Source organism: Patiria miniata, unplaced genomic scaffold, assembly GCF_015706575.1.
Source record: "Patiria miniata isolate m_02_andy unplaced genomic scaffold, ASM1570657v1 HiC_scaffold_7, whole genome shotgun sequence".
In the NCBI taxonomy this organism is placed as follows: domain Eukaryota; kingdom Metazoa; phylum Echinodermata; class Asteroidea; order Valvatida; family Asterinidae; genus Patiria; species Patiria miniata.
In genome coordinates, this window is record NW_024037074.1 from 20,946,384 (window position 1) to 20,967,057 (window position 20,674).

Below are 20,674 nucleotides of genomic sequence, written 5' to 3' on the forward strand. Positions count from 1 at the left end.
AAGCGCTTTCACGGTACTATGCGCCATCTTGTTCGCAGGGCAAAAAGAACCCATGTTGCTAGATGCCGACGCATTTTGGAATGAATGCATGATGACTTGGAAGTGCAAAAATTTTCAATGCGTACACAGCATTGTGTCTAACTTTGCCCTGTAAGCAATATGGCGCATATTACCATGAAATTACTTATTGACATTTACAGTACATGTACTTGCTTTAACGTTATCATATGAACACCTTTTTTTAAACTTCTAATTGCATTTGGTTTGGTTTAGGGGTATTTTTTGGCACTCGTCTTCATGTGAATCGTCCGGCATTTTCATGAAGGGACGAATTGGGCCACGGGGTGTTGAACAGTGGTTTTGAGAAAAACAAGTTTAAGTTGGTCACCTTTTGAAATAAATATTTTGACTACTTTTGGAGCACATGCTGACTACTTTTTGATACATAGGCCTCTATAGTGAGCTGAGATCTTAAACTTCAAAGATGTACCAATTACAGTATAATAGAACAATTAATTGTGGACTACATGTAATTAATATCCATAGAGATTTGTCTGTTCTTGAAAACTCAAAATCCCACAACCCTGTTGCTTTGGCAAATTGCCAATACCCATTGCCCATACCCTTTGCGCGAATTTGTCTTCTTGTGAAAACTTAAAATCACACACGCACGTTGTTTTGCCCTTCGCGCACGCTCTATTCATCTCTTCGTGAAAACTTAAATTCCACACGCCCTTTGTTTTTGCCCCATAGAACAACTTGATAGAGTTTGAATTTGTCTCTTCGTGAAAACTCAAAATACGATTTGGGTGAAATTTTCCCTACATTGATTGTCATTTTTTCATGGATTTAAACTGATTTTTACCAAAAAGACTTCGCCAAAACTTTCGTTGCTGTTCATTCAACCGATTTCGGCTGGAAAAAGAATTTTGAAAAAAAAATGGGTTTTTTTTTTTACTAATTCATCCCTTCGTGAAAACGCTGACAATATGTAGGCCTACTTCTGGTCTAGTATTTGACCTGCATTTACTCCCCCTTCACTCTAGTAATTTAGATTTAAACCTGAAGTTCTACTCTGAATGACGTGGTCGAACTACAGGTGGAAGTTGATCAGCGTGAAATCGCCAACTATGAAGGATGCTACAAATTTACCAAATATCTTGAGATACTTTACAAAAAAAACCCACAAATACACAAAAGAGAGACTTCAGTTCATGTATATGTAACTTTCTTGTAATTATTTAAAAAAAAAACCAACGATTTAATATTCATGGTCATTAAATATACAGGCCTGTAAAAAAGTTCACAATACACATTATAAGGTAAGAATAAATGCAAGACAAATATTTGGTATATATACTTGTGTAGCATGAAACTTAATGTACTATTGTGACCTCACTCCATTCAGCAAACCGTTGATTCTTTTTAAGAATTTACATTCAACTGCGCTCATCTTACCTGAGCATTACTACATACATGTATACATGTATGTATTATTCCGTTGAGGACGCTAACCATTCGCTAAGATTGTATTTCCCACAGTACACAGTACCTTATGGGCCTGCCATTAATAATAATAATAATTTGGGAGGCTTATCATCCTTACTCGCAGCTGAATAGTTGAATTGCGAAGGAGGCGGCTACAACGTGGTCAAGCCGCTGGCATGTACAGGCGCAGGCTTGTCTGGCAGCCAGCCTCATCGACCCATATGACCACGGAGCACGGACTGAGATCGAAAGTGTTTGAATTTTTTTGGAGGGAGGAAAACCGGAGGGCCTGTAAAAAAAACCTGTGGCACAGGAGAGAACTCTACTCACATCTCACATAGCATGTATGGTCCGCGGGCAGGATTCGAACCAGGGTCACAGTGGTGAGGGATGAGTGCTTTACGCACAAGCCAGCCATGCCACCCATACTTCCTCTTTTTTTTCTTAGCGCACTATGGGAAAGACTTGATTTCATTAGCTCTCGAATTTGCTCATATGTCTGATCATTTCAAGTCTTTCTCCAGCCATTCCTTTGCTAAATCCATGGTTTCATTGTACTATTAGAAGTCCTGTCTGTTTGTTTCTACAATTTGGTGAGCTTTGGTGACATTTTGGTTGGTTGTCGGTACCATTCCAGCTGACATGCTTGGTTCCACCTTTCGCTGTCTTGACAGCTCACTTCAGGAATTTCTCAGCGAACCCACCAGGCGTTAGGCCTACCAGGCGTGGTTCTATGGTATTATTACATTTTCTGGAGAGGGCAGGATTCTAAAAGTTAACAAAATGGCACGTATTGTGTTTTGGAAACAAAGTAGTAAGTAGTACAACGTTGTAACTAGACATTAATTTTTTATGTTAAGTTTTAAGACTGCTTTTAGTAATTGTATAGCCTTTAGTCAAGTCCCACGCGCCTATACATGTACCTGGACCATCCGGACACGTAATGCACCCAGGATGCTGGCACGTAAAAAGACTAGCACGAGCGGCGAAGCCGCGAGGGCCTTTGCTATCTCGTGGAACTAATCGCTTATTCATTTATTCACGTAATATAAATCAAGCAATATAAACCAATCATCTAAGGGTGGTTTGCGGTTACCAGCAACAGTACACGCGCCATGGCGCGCGTGCTGTCTGGTGCCAGACAACGGCTGATTTATGTTAGTAATTCTGCATTTTCATTGGTAAATTCACAACGGGTAATGCATTATGCATGTCTACCAAATCGGTAGACAAATGTAAAGAAAAACATAAGCGTTCTCAACGAGATGGTAAAGTCCCTCGCGGCTTCGCCGCTTGGCTAGTCTGTTTACGTGTCAGCTTTTCCATGCTTCATAAAACGTGAAAGTTGGAACATTTGAGTTTGCATGGAGATCTCTGTTTAGCACTTGAACTATCATGTAAATCTCATTTACTGAAATGTTTTCATTCCCTTACATATCAAGAAGTACGTGAATTTCATGTACACATTGCAATTGTATCTTTGCACATTGTACTGTGAATGTAAGTTTGCAGTGCATGGGGCAATGAGCATACATCCTATGATACTGATTTGTATGCTGTCTTGTTTGATCTTTAGATGAACCGCCCGATGCAAGTCAAGCCGGCCGACAGTGAAAGCAGAGGAGGTTTGTAGTCTAATGGTCCATTATCACTTCAAAGCAAGGCATTACATTTTCATAAATACTTAAATGCATGTTTTTCCCCGCAGAACCGAAAGGTTGAAACTGTGCGGTAGTACAAATATGTACATATGCACATGTTTAAATCAGGGTTCAGGGGTGAATCCAACTTTGGCTCGGGGGGGGGGGGGGGGGGTCAGGTGTAGGTGTGAACGAGTGCTGATGGCACATCTCTGCTAGTGGGGTCCAATAAATATCTCCTTCATTCTGGGGCATATTAACAACAGTTTCACGGGAAAAGTTGCAAAAAAGTCTCACGGGGGGTCAAAAATGAAACTTGTTGTATGGATACAACATGTTTATTTGTTGAAAGTACATACATAAAGGTACTAGAAAATGTTAAAGTCAAGGCTTAAACATTTTTTTGTTTCAATTTTAAGGCACTTTACACTTTGCAGACCATAAAATTTGTCAAATAAAGGTAGGCATCATAAACTGCTAATTCCACATCTCAAACATGCTTAGAGTTGCTTTAAAATGATTGATAGTCATCACAGTAGTCATGTCTTGAATATTAATGCACTTTAGGCTATGAAAAATACCATGTTTTTTCATATAATGACGGAAAATTCAATTTTATAGCTCTCTTTTCCTTGAAACACAAACTTTCATAATTTCTGTTTTACAGAAAACCATGTAGCCTGCTGATTATTTGCACTTTTGTCCAAAGGCTGTATACATGGTAGAACAATTGGCAAAAAAATTGTGAGTATAGTGTGCTGTGTTACAGAGTTACCATGGTCTTTATCATTGCTATGAAAATGGTTTACTTTGTTCAGGAAAGGACAACAATTTTAACAATTACTACATTCAGTCAAGTTTGATCTTATGAAGCAGCATTACAAGAAAAATAACCATAAAACTAGAGTTGGGAGGCTATACATGTGTGAGGCAGATCAGTTTGTACCTTGTTATTGCTCCACCTAACTAAATTTACGTTCAGGAAAGGACAAACTATTTAACAATGTTTAGCATACTGGTAGCACCGTGCATTTCCTGCATGACAATAAAGTTAGTTCTTATTCCTCCATGGTCTGAAGTTATCATGTCCATTCAAATGATTATATGTAATTACTGCTGGTGAAAACATAACTTTGTATTGAGACACTGATATGTACATGCCCCACAAAGAAATGCCTTGATAATTAAACTGTACTATCCAGTGAAAAAAAAAAAACTAGTCAGCATGGCGTTTTTTACAAAATGGGATCTAAGGAATAGGCACATCAAGCCAACAACAGTTTAAAGAATTTGTACACACGTACAGTACATGTGGGGTATGCACGGAGGAAGGTTCATGTGTATCTGTACTTGTTCCTTGTTAAATGTTTCAAACATCTGAACATGTTCAGGAAAGGACACACATTTTAACAAGGATCAACATACAAGTTGTGCATGATCAGTGCATAAGCTTGACTGTTCCATTTTTCACAGCAATTAAACTAATGAAATGGCTGCACACAGAAAGAATTGATAAAACAGTGCGGTACAATGTATTACAGATGTTGTTAAACTTGTTAAAAAAAAGTGTCCTATCCTGAACACTTGAATACACAGAAACTAGACTAAAACAGTAAATTTTGATTACATTTACTCAAACTAATGTGTATATTTTGTGGAAGGGATGGTTTGAAACTGTAAATTAGCCAATTCCTGACAAATATTGGATTTAAGTGTGACTTGTAAAGATAAATGTATATGCACATGTTTACTCATATTGTGTGTAATCATGAGTGAGTAAATGACCTGTAAGAACAAAACATTAACACTTTCTTGCAATTTAGTTGGTTTTAATTTTAGAACATAAAGTTTACAGACAATATAAGCATAAACTTCATCAAATTTCTGCAACAATGGTTTTTCCAAGTACTCTGTTAAACTATATGTTCAGGAAAGGACAATGCAGTTTAACGACAATGTCATGACAGCAACAAGGTTCGAGTCGGATTCTTTTTGTAGTCTGTTAAATCTAGTAAGTACACCCCTAGGTACATGTTTATGTCAAAAAAGTTTTATCTCTGACTTCCTGTAAAAAAAGGGGGGCCATGTTCAGGAAAGGACATTTTTAACAAACATTTGCATGGTATATGCGGCTGCTGCTGTATCAAATTTACTTGTGATTATCCAATTCCCATCTTTTTATACTTGATTACTGGAGTGTGTAGCATCATTTTGACAGGCAATAAGTTGTGTATTCTTTCTTTTAATTCTGGGAAAAAACATCATGTTCAGGAAAGGACATTTTGAAAAAACGTTTAACAAACACATCAATGTCTCACTCAAAACGGCATTAAGAAAGAACGAGTTGGCCAATCCTAATGAAATCTGGTGTACATATTTTTGGGACATACTTCAATGTCCTTGCAAGTCTGGGTGGTTCCCATTGCATTTATTTTTAATTCTCATCAATTGCAGTTTCTAGAAAATGTGAGTGAGACTCCAAATCTTGTGCTTTAGCACCCATGTGAGCTTATAATTTGAAAACCATAATGCGTACAGCTGCGATTTTTTTTCTGGAGATTGCTACAACATTACAGTCCTTGTGAGACAAAAACCAGCAAATTCCAACAAAGTCTTCCTATGAAATAAAGCATCGATTTCCTATTTTTCATTTTGCAACCTTTCCCGTGAAACTGCCCTAAAAAGAGAATTTTTATATTTCTTCAACCCCAATTATGGATTTTCTATGAGCCGGACCTTTGAAATATATGGCTTTACTTGAAAAATATTACCTCTTTGCTATTAATATGATGATTTTTAACCACATACAGAAACTCAAGGTGTTCAAGTCACTGTAGATACTATTTTGGGTGTGGGTGCAAACCAATGCCTTACTATCTCAAATAGTTGGGCACTCGCCATAATGGCCAGTGTGTAATTTTTTTCAGGTGATCTCCAACTTGGGTTTCACACAATGCATTTAGGTATGTATGGGCTCCATGCACAAGTCCCCCCTCAATGGTAAGAAAGGGAGAGTTGTGGGAAATCACTTGGAGCTAGACATTCGAACGCATTGCCGATGACTCCTGATGTCATCTTGTATCAAGCGATACTTTTTATAGCTCATGAACAAAATGAACAATCGTACCTACTTAATTTGTTGTGGGGTTGAAGTTGCCTGACCTTTACTTATAATGACACAGTTTTTGACTGGGAGATAGCATTTGACGTCACATTATACATGTAGGTGCATATTTGGAAGGCCTACATGTACGGTATATCTACATAACTGCAGGTCCAATTGGGTTGATACTTGGTATGTACCTACATTTTAAACCGGGATGTGTTACTGATGAAAATCGTAATGAATTCATGATGGTGTCATCGCATGACAAGTCGTCACATTAAATGTGCATTTTTCTAAGGCCAATACCTCCAGAGCTATAGGTCCGATTTGGTTGCAACTTGGTATGTACTAGACTGGGATGTGTTATAGATGAATTCTTAAGTGATCATGATGACGTCATTACACGTCATGTGACGTCACACTAAAAAAAATTTTTTCCTATGGCCTATATCTGCAGAACTACAGGTCCAATTTGGTTGTAACTTTGGTATGTACATGTACCTAAGCTGGGATGTGTTGTAGATGAAAATTGAAGTGACGTCATAATGACATCATCACATGTCATGTGACATCACATTAAAGGTGCATTTTTCTATGGCCTATATCCGTGCACAACTATTTGTTCTGATCACTCTGAATTTTACTACTGCACATGTACGTCCTGTCAGTCTAGATAGCATGACATTGAAATACACATGTACAATAACAAAATGCCAAAACAGCCATGTGTTCGTCCACAAACATAAGTCTAGTTACTCAATGATGTCATCATTACAAAAGATACATATAAATAGTATGTATCAATATAGTGACATCTTCACAACTTCAAACACTCTGAATTTGAAGAACCCAAGAATATGTGTTTTATAAAGTCCAAATTCCACCATGCTTCTGTTTAACATAGTGACTTCTTTATGAACGTAGCAGTATACATACACACAACCTTTAGTTGGTGTTGTTTGTGGAAATGTGAGTTAACATTTATTTGTTGTTTTGTTTTTCAGAGGACAGGAAGCTGTTTGTGGGTATGCTAAATAAACATCACTCTGATGAAGATGTGCGTGCAATGTTCAGCCGATTTGGCAAGATTGATGAGTGTACCGTTTTACGTGATGCTAATGGCGTCAGTCGAGGTTAGTGATTTGGTCGATTCCTGATCATTGTTAGTTTCTATAAAAAAATTCTTCTTTGTTAGTAGTTTTGGTGAAGGATGCAGAAACCGCTAGTGCAGTTTTCAGCTATATTGTTTATACATTGAATGTTCTACGCAACTGAATAAATCACAGATAGCATTATTAATACCGTACATAAGTATGTATAAAAAGACAGGGAAAAAAATTCTCCCAAGAGAATCGCAACAGAAACCATATCACAGAAACACCGACTCAGCACGTCTCAGGGAGTTTTTGCTCTCTTTTTTTGGTGGCCTAAAATATTCAATTTGCAGAGGTAACATTTTTAGATGAAACTTTTACTAATATGAAGGTTGTAAATCTTTGACATGTAAAATATTAAAGCTTATGGACACCATTTGCAAACATTCAAAAATGAAACCAAAACCTATCATAACATATCCTATACTTAACTGTAAGTAACTAATAGGATAATGAATCCTGTGCGATCTCACGACCGGTATGCTGTCAGTTTTGAGAAAAGGAGTCGTCATCATTACCTAGCAATGGTGAGGACCAAACCATTGCGCTTTCAACGGAAACCTTCAACATGTATGCTTTGCGTCGAGAAAATGGAAATGTATTTTCACAGTTTTCACAAAAAGTGTGATATCTATTGAGCTGAAAGTTAGACGGGTTAATACTTAAGTAATGTGATTCAGATTTGTTGTGTTGTTCCTTGAATCGGAAAAACAAATGTACTTTTGCAACACTGTCCATTACCTTTCAATCGTACACATGGACACCTGTTTTAGAAAGACGTGCCATTCTGGGTGTTGAAAAAGGTTCGTACATGTAAATGATTCAGTATTTTATGTAACATTTCAGTTGCATTAAAAATTGATACATGTATGTACGTACAAGTTGTAAATGAAATAATCTACAAAAGCCATTGAAAGGAGTTTAAGAAATATGTCGTGGAGGGTACATTGTATGTTGCTGTGGTAAAAGATAAACCACCTTGAATATCTATGGTATTTTACACAGGGTGTGCATTCATCAAATTTAACTCAAGGAAGGAAGCATTGGCAGCCATTAATAACATCAACGGAACTGTGTCTATGCCTGTGAGTACTCAAAAAAATGTATATTCATATGTTGCAGTGACTTTGTTCAGGCCAGCTCGTCCTTCAGACACGACCTTAATGATCCGTAGTGGATGCTACATGTAGCACACTGTACATGTTTTTCTCTTTTTTTTGCACTAACGTCTTGGGTATCCAGCATGGATAGTTTGACTTTTTCTTTATTGTTCCCCAAGGCTTTCCTAGGGGACCAATCAACTACCGCAAAATTTGAATTATATGCACTTTGTGTAGGTGCATGCACTGCATTCATCTCAACTGGGCATAGCACCCAATGGCAACCCAACATTTTCCATGTATCGCTTGCTTAACTTCTGGCAATGACGATTGGAATTGTAAAAACGTTCCTTTTGTAGGTCAATGTATAATAACTTTGACAAGATACGTCAGTATCAACAACAATATTGACAATAGCAAATTCTACTCATGATTTTCAAAGACTAGTACATTTGCATATTACTTGTTTAATAGTGTCAAATTTAAAACATCTTTCAACAAATTGGTGCATATTACTTGCATATGATCTTCAATCCTGAAGGCACAGTGTTCCTCATTAAGAATAATTCTCTCAATTGACAGTCTAATTTCGCATGTGATGGCCACGCCCTGTCCATGCAGGATTCCCAAGTCATTTTGAAATTTCTTTCGTTCTGATGGTGCATGGCAGTTGCACAACTGAAAGTAGCCAGGATCAGATAATCTTTATGTTTTAACGAACATCAGTTGCAGGATCCGATCAAACAATTAAGGGATCTCTACTGGTATCTTGGGTCAAAGATGGATCAAGATTGCCACAGAACATCCTGTACGCCCTTTATGCCCTAAACATTTCCACTTCCCCGACATGACTTTTTGACCAATCACAGCCATGACTTGGCTAATGAAATGTCCGACAAAATGTGTGCACTAATTACGCATGACATGCGGGGCTTGAACTTGCAGTGTGGCACTGGAAAGGGGAGTGTGTTGACGCTCATGTGTGCAGTGGGTGGGGCTTAATAATGAATCGGTCTTTTGCTGGATCACATCCAGATAAAGGTCCCAAGAGTTCCTTTCTTTGGATTAAAAAAGATGTGTACATGTACATTATATACCATATTGCAAGTAGAAGGGCCATCTGGCATGCATGGGCAGATAAGTCACTAGAAGCCATGGATCCCTGACTCTTCCTTTTTTTGTTAAATATGGCTTACCGGTACGTGTTCTTGGCAAATGGTGAAACAATATTCAAGGGATTTTGAGTTATCAAGTGATTCATGTTGATTGTACGAGAAGTGTGAATGGCAATACCTAAATCTAATGCCGTTGGAATATCTTGGCTTTTGCCCAATTTATCATGATTTTCCCAGGCCAACAAAGTGCCCGTCTCGCGGTTTTAAATGTGCTCCCTCGAATTGAAAACAAAACTGCCCCTCACACGCACACATGAAAGCATATGATCATGCAACAAATAAAATTGTCTTCTCCCTTGTAATGCAAAATTGCCCCTCAAAAACACAAGTACCCATCTCGCATTAACAAGATTGTGCACCTTCTCGAGAAGGAAAACTACACCTGGAAAGCAAAAATACCCCTCTTGAAATAACAAAATTGTGCCCCTCTCAAATGATGGAAATTGGCCATCAAAAACAATAGTGTTTGATCGCAAAAAGTAAGTGTTCTTTCAGCAAAGTGAAAACAATTCTCATAGGGATGTATGTGAATTGTTTTCGTTTTGCTGAAAGAACACATACCGGTACCTTTTTTGTGATCCATGGACAGAACTTTAAAATGGTGTCTGTGTTCAAAATGCTGTAACTTGAAAAGTTCATGAGTGATTTGAATTATTCTTGTACTAATTTAAGAAAGCTCATTGATTGGGCTTTCATATCCCAGATTTTGAATGTGCTACAGGCAAAACTTCATTCAAAAATTGGTCCTGCTATTTGGAATGTGGTGTTATTGTTTTTTACTCACCCTGTATTAATCATTTCGTTGGATGCACTACATGCTTTTCTGTTTATGTTTGTTCACATCCAAATGCCATCACTGTCCTCAAAGCATTCATTCAGTTTTTCCCACTCATTGCCTCACTCTGTAATACCTTGCCTGTATTTCCCCGGCATTATAATAGGAACCTTACAACTGATACTTGTACATGTACATTTGTATGTGTACGGGATACGTACAAGTACATGTATGTGGCTCGAGGAAAATTGTCAATTACATCAATATTTTGCAAAGTTGCATTTTTTCACCAGGCCTAGATCTCAACATGTTGATATTAGATAAACGTTGCAAATAGTGTACCTGATAAAGTAACCCTGCAAAATATTGATGTAATTAACAGTCGACTCTTTCCATGCAGCATTTGTCTTCTGAACTTGCATCATGCATCACTTCTAATCGTCCCTATTCTAATCGTCCCTATTCTTTCCCCTCTTTGTCTGTTTATGTAGCTGTCACATTGAGTTTTGAGTGGTCTTAATTTCTAGGGCTTTGTGATGAGCTATATTATTCCCCCCCCCCCCCAAAAAATCTCCCTGTTTAGAACTTAAAAACTAACCTTGAGTACAATACCACCAATTTGGGATGCAGTGAATGTTTTTGTGGACCGCTTTCCAGCAGAGATGACAGTTTAATTTTACAGTTGTTGCCTATTTCAGTGGCGCACCCAGGATTTGGTTGGGGGGGGGCTCACAATTTTTTTTCTCCAAATATTTCAGAAGTTTAAATTTTTTCAAAAAATGTTGCCCAAAATTGTTTGCCGCAGAAAAAAATTGTTTGTTTGTTTTGTTTGTTGGGGGGGGGGGGACTATTTTGACATTGGTGGCTCCACTTACACCAATACTACTCGAAAATGGGCCACATACATATCACCAAAGTCAAATCGTGGGACTAAAAGAAAAATTTACACAAAAAACAAAACAAAAAATGGCAACCTCTTGGGGGGGGGTACCCCCCTGCCTTTTTGGGTTTTTTTTTTTGTTTTTTTTTACTGATATAAAAATCAAATGAGAAGATGGCAAATTGGTTGAATCTCTTCTGGAGGTGGACAGAGATCATTTGTGACAAGCTCATACACTATATGCTTTGGAATTATTTCTGTGTGATGTCTCTTTTAATGTCATTACTGATGGAATTGTACAATATGTATTAATTCAATAGTGCAATTTCAATCAAATGAAAGAATACAGTTTAGTACCTTGTTTTGTCTGCTTTAGTACCTCGAATGTGTAAGTGTGTATGAGTTGATTGGAAAGTCTCCTCTTTCCATTGATGGAGGAAAGGGAATTTCTTGACATTCAAATTTTCCAGTTTTAGTGTTTCTGACTCTGTTTGGCAGTTTTCTCTATAGCACATTGTTGATGAATATACCGGTACCACAGACAACTAGAGCTACAGCGTTTTTGAAGTTACAAATGCAGGAAACTATTTCACTGGACATTACCCATTTAAGTTGTTTATATTTTTAGGTCTGAACAGAAAAGAATCAAAAAATTATTAGATTGGAACCATATTTATACGTACAAGTTACCTCCGGTTCGATGAAGTCATCAGTTAAACATGTGGAAGCTGAATATTGATTTAGTTCAGACAGGATACAATCATGAATTGAAAAGAACTTCTGAACATACGAAGATTGCAATAAATGTATAAGTGTATGTTACTTTTATGTATCAATAACGCCTAAATTCCGGTTCGATGACGTCACCATTAGAAAGCCCAAGGTCAAAATTATAGCTGATATCACTTTTTGTTCTACGAACATCTTCGTTAGACATCAAATTATGAACTTGAGCAATTGTTAAAAAAGAAAGGAAACTGATCATTTCAAATTTTCCCTGCAATAACTTCCATTTTAATGACATCATGATCCTGAAACTAAAAGTCAGTTGCGGTTGTCCAAAGAATATCTGTGGGCAATTTGGTAAAATTTTGACAAATGGTTTTAAATAAAAATGTTCAACTGTTTTTGGCGCACCACTATAGGATAGGACGCCGTGTTGGGTGATGATGTTATCATGTCGTTTTTGGTGTTTGGCATCTCTCACTTTTCCATCGTTTCCATCATTTGGTTGATTGTAGTAAGATGCTACTGTTTTCAAGTTCAATTCTCATTGCACCTCTAGTAACAAAGTTACCTCCAGTAATCCAAAGTATTGCCCGAAGCAATGTCTACCACATTACAAAAAATGAGAACGGTCCTACAGTCATTTGAAAAGTTATAGAACCAAGTAATTGTTCAAATTTAACCCAAAATTGCTTGTAATTTGATACCCCATGACATCATCATGACATCAGAGTAATATGCACACCTCGGGATCAGAGTTGATACTTTGTTGAAAGTTGAAAGTTTATACCATTGAATGTTTAGAAGAGGAGTAAAATGAATATAAAAATAAGATGACTGTTGAACACTTGATGTTGCGATTGTGTCTTACAGGGTTCCTCTACAGGCCTGGTGGTGAAGTTTGCTGATACGGAAAAAGAAAGACAAATGCGTCGTATGCAGCAGTCTGTTCCTGCTGGGCCAGTATCGGGATTCTTCAGTCCAACATTGTCCATTACTCCAATGGGAGGATTAGGAGCTTACGGTGCATATGCACAAGCTGTGAGTACGAAGCAGGATATTTTCACAGTAATTATGTTACATGTTTTTGGTTTATATTTGTTATACACAAGTACATCACACAGATGGGTGGATATCGTTTTTCCCAAAAAGTATGGACTCTGTTTTCTTTGAGGAGGCATGGCTATGGTTTTAAGATAGATGTTAAAAGAAAAATGCCAAAAACATTTCATCTTAGGATGAGCAGTGAATGAATTAAAAATAAAATTGAAATATATACATGTATTTTGAGATATGTCAGATCTTGCTTTCTTTTTGGTATCTTTATTCCCTATGACGAAAGAAACTTCGAAATTTGCAAGCATTGAAATACATGTATGATTAGTCTTTGTTACTCTTTGCATTACTACTTCAATATCATGGGGCCTGAAAACAAGCAGCATTTTTATCTGACTATACAACAGAAATTTGTTTTTTGTTTAAAAAAAGTTTGTCTTCCATATTAACTACATGTATATTAAAGGTCAAATATGTACAGTGGATTTCTGAACAAATAAGTAAAAATTTGTCTGTATTATTATATTTACATTTTAAAATGTCCTAATTTTTCAATGCAGAGCCTGTTTTCAAAATTATGCCCCATGTTTCATTTCAGATTTGGAGATCTCAGATCCATAAAGTCCCTTTACATGTAGATTTTAACAAATGCTTTTGAATGGTATTTGAAAATTAAACTGAAAAAGGTTACAGAAAATCAGTAATGTCATGAGAATGCAGGCAACTAGAGAAAACATTGTTGTAAACATGTATTGAGTATTTACATTGCACATGGGTACCTCAGAGGGCCAGAAATGTTAAGAAGTAATTTTGTTTTTAGTTAGGTTGCAAATTATGTTGTAATTTTTTAGATGTACGTGTACATGAATCTAAATACAACTTGCATATTTGTGTACATGTACATGTAAGTGATGCAACTGAGAATTGGAAAAGGAGAAAAGGCTGTTGTTTTTTGTGGGTGTTGGGCATATTATGAAAATCACTTCTAACCAGTTCGCGCCGGGATTATTTTGAAAAGAATGGAATGAGGCGCAGGATTATTTTTTGACTCAACCTCAAGCCAGCGGGTTGAAGCCATCACCCTCAGGCAGCACACTCGTATTTCTGGCCTTGCTTGCTGCCAGCGGGTCACTGACAGATATTTCACGCTCCCTGCGTGTGTATCTGTCATCCGTTCTGAATACCCCAAAACCTTTGCGTGTATACACGTCATCCGGCACGAACTGGTTAAGGGCTATCATACTACATGTACAAGCGAATACAAACTTGTGTAAAGTGAAGTTGACAGATCAATAATAATTCGCAATGCTACATGTATGTATTTGCCAGAGTTGAAATGTGCTCATCGCTTGTGAATTGGCATTGCAATTCATTCTCTGCATGACAACACAAATTTACATTCATGTCCACTTTGGCAAATGCCTTCATAGGCCATGCTGGAATTGGATTCAGCTTACAGTATCGATCCTTAATTGAGGAGTACTTTCATCACAATACAACCAGTTCTTTCCCACCCAACTGCAATGACTTGTAAGGCCACATACTAGTTTGATACATGTACGGCTTTGTTGGGGGTAATTGCAGATGACCCGATATAGGTGTATTGTGTGTGTAGTTTGTTTGTCATGCAGTAGGTATTGTTTATGTCTGTGTGGTCACTGTATGTTTGAAAATTGAAAGATTAATTCATTTGGTTTTCTTAAGTTCATGCAGCAGCAGGCAGCATTGATGGCTTGTGGACAAACCATGGCAACAGCATACATGAATCCAATGACTGCAGCTTTGTCTGCGGCCCAAGTCCAACAGATGAATGCGGTTGCTGCTGCTAATGGCTTCACTGCAGGAACCACTACTATGACACCTACCGCTAGTGACTTTGCATGTAAGATATTATCCAACCGCATTAAGATTCAAATTTTAAGAAGTTATATGCACAATTCCTTTATATACCAGTACTTTATATACAGAGTTTTATTGGTTCCTTCAATAAAAAAAATAAACAAACAAATACTAGGTGTACATTGTCCATCTGCTATTAGTGTGCACTATTGGTTAAAGGCGTAGTTTGGTCCAGAAGTCTGAAAATTGAGTGTTCATTTTTTTTTCTTTTCATATTTCCAAGGTAACAGAAAATCCACATAAGATCTTAAATTTATGAAGAAAATATTGAAAACCTCCATTTAAATTGTTTACATCTGATGTGGCAGTATTTTTTTTTGGCCAATACATGTTTCCAATAGTGAATTATAAAGCCATCAAAGTCTGTAAAACCCAAACTGTCAATATTAGACTGGCTCCACATAAAAATCGCAATAGTGACAATTCCATATGTGATACTGGATTCCAGTATTAGTTTTAGACTTACGCACATGGCAATACTAGTTCACAGGCATTTGGAGCAACTTTTCGGACAGAAACATGTTACTCAAATGACAACTAGCACTCCAATGGCTTGATTTTTGAGGATCAAAATTATCAACAACAAGAATTACCCCAAAATTCATTTGTGCAATAATTGCAGGGAAAATGTAAGTTTTCAAGGTATACATGTAGTTGTATAAGCATTTAAAGTCTACTTTTAAAAGATTTGTTAGTAATCATTTCTTGAGAAATGCATTTAAGAGCCCGAAAGAGTGCATTTGGATGAAAGTGCCCCTTAAAGAAGAACAAAGGAAACAGTACATGTAATTCAAGCTAACATACATGGGTTTGTTTATGGTGTAAACTGAGGATACACATGTGAAACGTCATTGAGTAATTGAGGACAGGAGTCAAATCGAGGACGACCTCGATTAGAAAACGTGTACAAAACCAATGGAAGTTGTTTAAAAAGTTAGAGTATAAACAAAAGATCGATGACGAGGAACAATAGAAAATCCTCAATTTACACAAAAAAAATTAACCTGATATTTGTATTTCCTTCTAAGAATAAAAAAGCCTTAACCATTGCATTTTTGGAGATAATAAGGCTATCAATAATCTTTTTGTGTTCTATTTGCTAGTTGCAACTCCAGGGACAGGCCAAGCCACAGTAAATTGCACAACACCTTCTTTGCCATCACCTACCATGCCAACTTACACCATGGCTCTACCTGCTAATGGCCAGAACAGTGAAGCTGTCTACACCAATGGTATACATCAGTATACTGGAGAGTATGGTAAGTATGTATGTTAACTTCAGGTTGCAGCGCTAAGGCATCATTTACCATTATGAAATGACAGTCCCATCATATACTGGATGAAGTTATGTACATTGCATACTTTCAGGCACTTCCCACCTAGGGTAACTGTCGTCAAGATTCCCTCAAACCTGAGAAGATATCAAAAGTTTGTTATTGAATGGTGTGCACTGAGAGTATTATCTGACTTAGTTAACCTCCACTTGTGACATCATGCTATTAATTTTAAAGCTTCATAAGGAACGTCGCTGTTTAGAAGTAATGGCAGGAGTGAGCAACAAAATAGAATAGGCCTACATGTTTATATTTCTGCACTCATTTAACCCATAGAGCGTTGCTACATGTAGATATGCAATATTCCCAAAGAAAACAAAAGACACTTGCTAAGATTGATTTCCTACCTGGTATTACACGTTCTCTCTTTTCTTAATGTGGTCTCATGAAAGACAAGTTTTTCTGGGCTCCAATTTTGCTTTTAATAGCCATTCAGGTACGCTATGTCCTTGTAGTTGTTGTCGCGTTTCTGCATCTTACTCTCACATTGCGGTGCGACCTGAACCAAAGCTTCAAACCCGTTCCGTGCACTGGATGTCAGCCTTTATTACATTGTTGGATTGTGTATGTACCTTGCTGCCACCTCACAGCATACCTGTCTTTTCCACTGGTGTTTCTTTTGGCGGTATTGACACATTTTCCCAGCATCGTGATGTATCTGTTTGTTATGGCGGGTTTTGCAGTCAATCACCTGAACCCGATATTATTTTGAGCAGTTCCTCAGTAACAGACGTCATGATTTAACCAAGATCAATGGAAATAAGGAGGAATGCAAACTTTTCCTCGGACTGTCTCCAGGACTTGTCCAAGCCCTTGTGTTGGACCATTGTCTGACCTAGTTGCGTTTGCACCTGCCGATGACCCACCAAGGCTATACTTACCTCACATAGCGACCTGCCTGCTAGATTCTTTGGCAGTTTCAGTGTTTGCACCTTGTTTCCCTGACAACCGTCCGCAGAAAGCTCAGATTGGGGATTGTCACGATCTGCTGCCTTGATGATTCCCTCTGGGTTACCCTCGGCTAGTTATTTTGAGTCTTTTGTTTTTCTGGCATGCTAGCCCACCATGTAGCAGTTTTACTTCTCAACACGATTTCTCTCCTCAGATTGGGCAGGTAAGAGCCAGGAATCCCTGCCTTTCCTGGCCATACATGTTACAGACGCAGAAGGTATGATGAGCATGGGGTAGATCAACAGGGCAAAGGCACACACCTCAAGTTCATTATTCATACCTGCCCGCCTAACGACTCAAGCATGCACCATTGCATGGGAAACATATTGCAAGTTTGGTGGGGAAGGACCCTAGTTGGGATAGATGAGCTTACCCAGCGTTTCCACTTAATACTTACCAATGGCAGCCTCAGACGAGCATTGGCAATGGATACCCAGACTGCACGGTCCTCCATTAGTGATCTAATCTCAGGGGTCCCAGCTGTCCCAGTGTCCCTACACAGTGTGTTGATAAGAGTTGGGGGGGGGCATCCTTTCTTGCGGCAACAATGCCTTGGCTCCCAGAGCACCAGCTGACTACCTGCTAGCTCCTTGTATCTCACACAGTGGCCGACGAGCCTCATTCGTCTGCTGGCGATCTTATCAGAAAAGCGTTGGTAATGTACTCTTTCCAGCTCATGTTCAGTGCCACCATAAGCATTCTTGTATAGCATCCATCAAGAGATTTTTCTAGGGATGATGTAAGACACCAGCTCTCGCAACTATACAGGAGTATTGTCTCAACTGTAGCTTCATGTACAAGAATCTAATCAAAGTTTGATGCTTTGGGAGAGATTAGATGCCCAGATCCGTCTCATGTTGTTCAGAGCCTTCCATGCTTGAGCTTTCCTTACTTTGATATCCTGTTCTGCGTTGTTTACCCATGCACCTAGGTAGGGGAAGTCAGTGACTTCTTTGAGGGGTTCCCCATTGCAGGACTTGAGACTTGGGCGATCAGGTGTTTCCAGATTCCATCCAAATAGTCCATTGGCCTGTGTGCCTATCTGTCCTTGATCTCCCTATTTTCCTGAATATGATCAAACAGGAGCTATGCTGGCAGCTTTGCAGACAGTCCCTCAGTTTACAATAATTGCGCCGCCCTTATGCCTCTCCTTAAAGGCATGCTTATATTCCCCCCCCCCCTCCCAAGATAGCCTCCTGCATTCTGGGACGTTGGGTAGGTTCTACACCAACTCAATTGAGCCCTCAGTTAGGCCACTCTTGTGGATGTCTTTGGTTTGACGGCCTTCATCCTGGCAGATGCAATGGCTCACTGCATTAGCAAATGTCATCCCTTGATCCTTACTCTGTGTCACATACATTGGGAGCCAGGCAACATAATACATTGTGTACATCTTATCCCCCATTACTCCATTCATAATAACAATAATATTAATAATAATAATAATAATATTGATTATTTATACTACACTACACCAGGATCAGAGTACCTAACAATAAGGGGAAAAATACAAATGGGTCAGGACGACAGAACGACTAACAATACAATAAATTCAGAAGAAACAAACAGGCAGTTTGAAAGGTCTGGGAAAAGGAGGGTCTTTAAAGAACACTTGAAAACTTACCACTCTGCTTGTCTTGCAAAGGAACAGCCCCAAGTGGTACAGCTGGAACCAGATTTCTCCCTCGTGGTACCCTGTTGTACCAACCAGTAACAGCCTACCTCTTCCTGGTTCTGTAGGCGTTTATTGGTAGGGCTCTAGTTTTTCATACAGTATGCTGACCATTTTGTACACTTTTTCTTGTTGCGTACTTTAACCAACCTGAACAGAAGATCCCCCCAGGTGTGTGGCTTGATTCTGCTAGCAAGAATTTTCCTGTAGAATTGCCCCCCCCCCCTCCAACTTTTGTGTACACATATACTCACGTCACTTGTCTGTATATGTACGCTTGAGAATAGAGGATGTGTTGCAGGCTAACATCTAGCGCCCTCTAAGGGGAATTTTTGCATACATGAGTAATGTTCTATGTGTACTGTTCTCTTTATTTTCCTGCTCCATTATTAGAGTGGAAGTGGGAGCCATTGACATTCAACAAATAGAGGGTATTGTCTCAATGCGTTTCAGTAGCATGATGTCACAGGTGGAGGTTTGTGTGATAAGCTCTTATTCCCTGTGTGGCTTATCCACATCTATTTAGTTTACATTGTTGAGACACTTATGAATATTGTTTTCCACTTTCCTCTCTGGTTTGAGTATGTAGTGAATGATTGCTTGGTATATATTGAATTGGTGGTGGTCATTGGGTTAGCTGTTGTGGTTGTTGGTTGTTTGCTATAGTGCCTTGTCAAGTTAGAATATAAAGGGGTTGGCATGTTAACCAACTTGTGTCGTGCTCTTTTGTGCCTCAAGTATTATCAGTATTGTATTTTCAGTGGCAAGCAGTTTCCATTGGAATGTTGAAGGAGTTGTACGCACCAATTTTTGTGTCCTTTTGATGGCTGTTGATGTTTGAAATAGATTCAATTTGTACATGTTTGTGTACTCTTTTGTGATTTACAGTGGTTCATTGTTTTAACACCTGCATACAATTGCGACTTCTTTTTTTGTCAAGTGAAACAAAAAATTATACATCAATAATGTGGACTGACAATAAAGTGCTGATGCTAACGAGTCTTAGGTAGGCTTAAGCGACAGTTAAATGAAGATGTTCATGTCTGTCTTGTCTATCTTATTCTTTGAAACATTTGATCACAAACACTCATGAGTTTTCATAAGTTAATTCAAAGTTACACACTTTTTTATTTACATGTACATGGGCAATTACACGGTTATTTGCAATACACTTTGTTGCGTCCTTTTACATTCTGAGTGCTGTGGTCTTCATTCTTCTATTAACTTACCCAACAAACAAGTTGTATGTTCTCTCAATTGAGCATGTCACTCTTTGGAAATGTGGTTCACATTACTTGCATTACACAAAGAGGACCCGTATGCCAAAAATTGTCTTCTTTCAATTCAGTTGTTTCCTAAAAGTGAAACTGCAATAGCAAATTTATGAGTATTTTTATGATATACAAAAGTATAAATGTGGACAGTAAAAAAAATGTAGACCAAATTCAGGTAAAAAGTAGCCCTCTCTTGTCTGGTCCAAATGTCTGATATATCTAAGCATGTAAATTTATGCGACCCCACGCACCAGCCAATCGGAGTCCACATAATGTCATTTCATTCCGAAATCTGGACTAATTTGTTGATTGGTCCTTTTGGATGACATGCTTTTTTAATACAACAACGGGCAAAGACATCTAATAAAACCTAGACACGACATTGGCTCTCAAAACTGTTACACATGTATTAGCAAAATGCTGTGCGTATTATGCAAACACTCA

At 38.2% G+C, this 20,674-nt stretch overlaps 1 protein-coding gene across 6 annotated transcripts in view; it reads left to right on the forward strand.

Moving 5' to 3' along the window:
• The window catches only part of LOC119718743 (CUGBP Elav-like family member 3), a 67,292-nt gene that overhangs the window by 13,702 nt on the left and 32,916 nt on the right, over positions 1-20,674 (forward strand). For 4 of the 6 annotated variants that reach the window (XM_038188145.1, XM_038188140.1, XM_038188143.1 and 1 more), the window contains exons 3-8: positions 3,065-3,113; positions 7,239-7,367; positions 8,394-8,473; positions 12,918-13,085; positions 14,805-14,982; positions 16,103-16,258. In XM_038188145.1, coding sequence (XP_038044073.1) covers positions 3,065-3,113; positions 7,239-7,367; positions 8,394-8,473; positions 12,918-13,085; positions 14,805-14,982; positions 16,103-16,258 — 760 coding nt within the window. The remainder of the gene's footprint in view (positions 1-3,064; positions 3,114-7,238; positions 7,368-8,393; positions 8,474-12,917; positions 13,086-14,804; positions 14,983-16,102; positions 16,259-20,674) is intronic. The other 2 variants (XM_038188142.1, XM_038188141.1) reach the window with 2 other exon arrangements.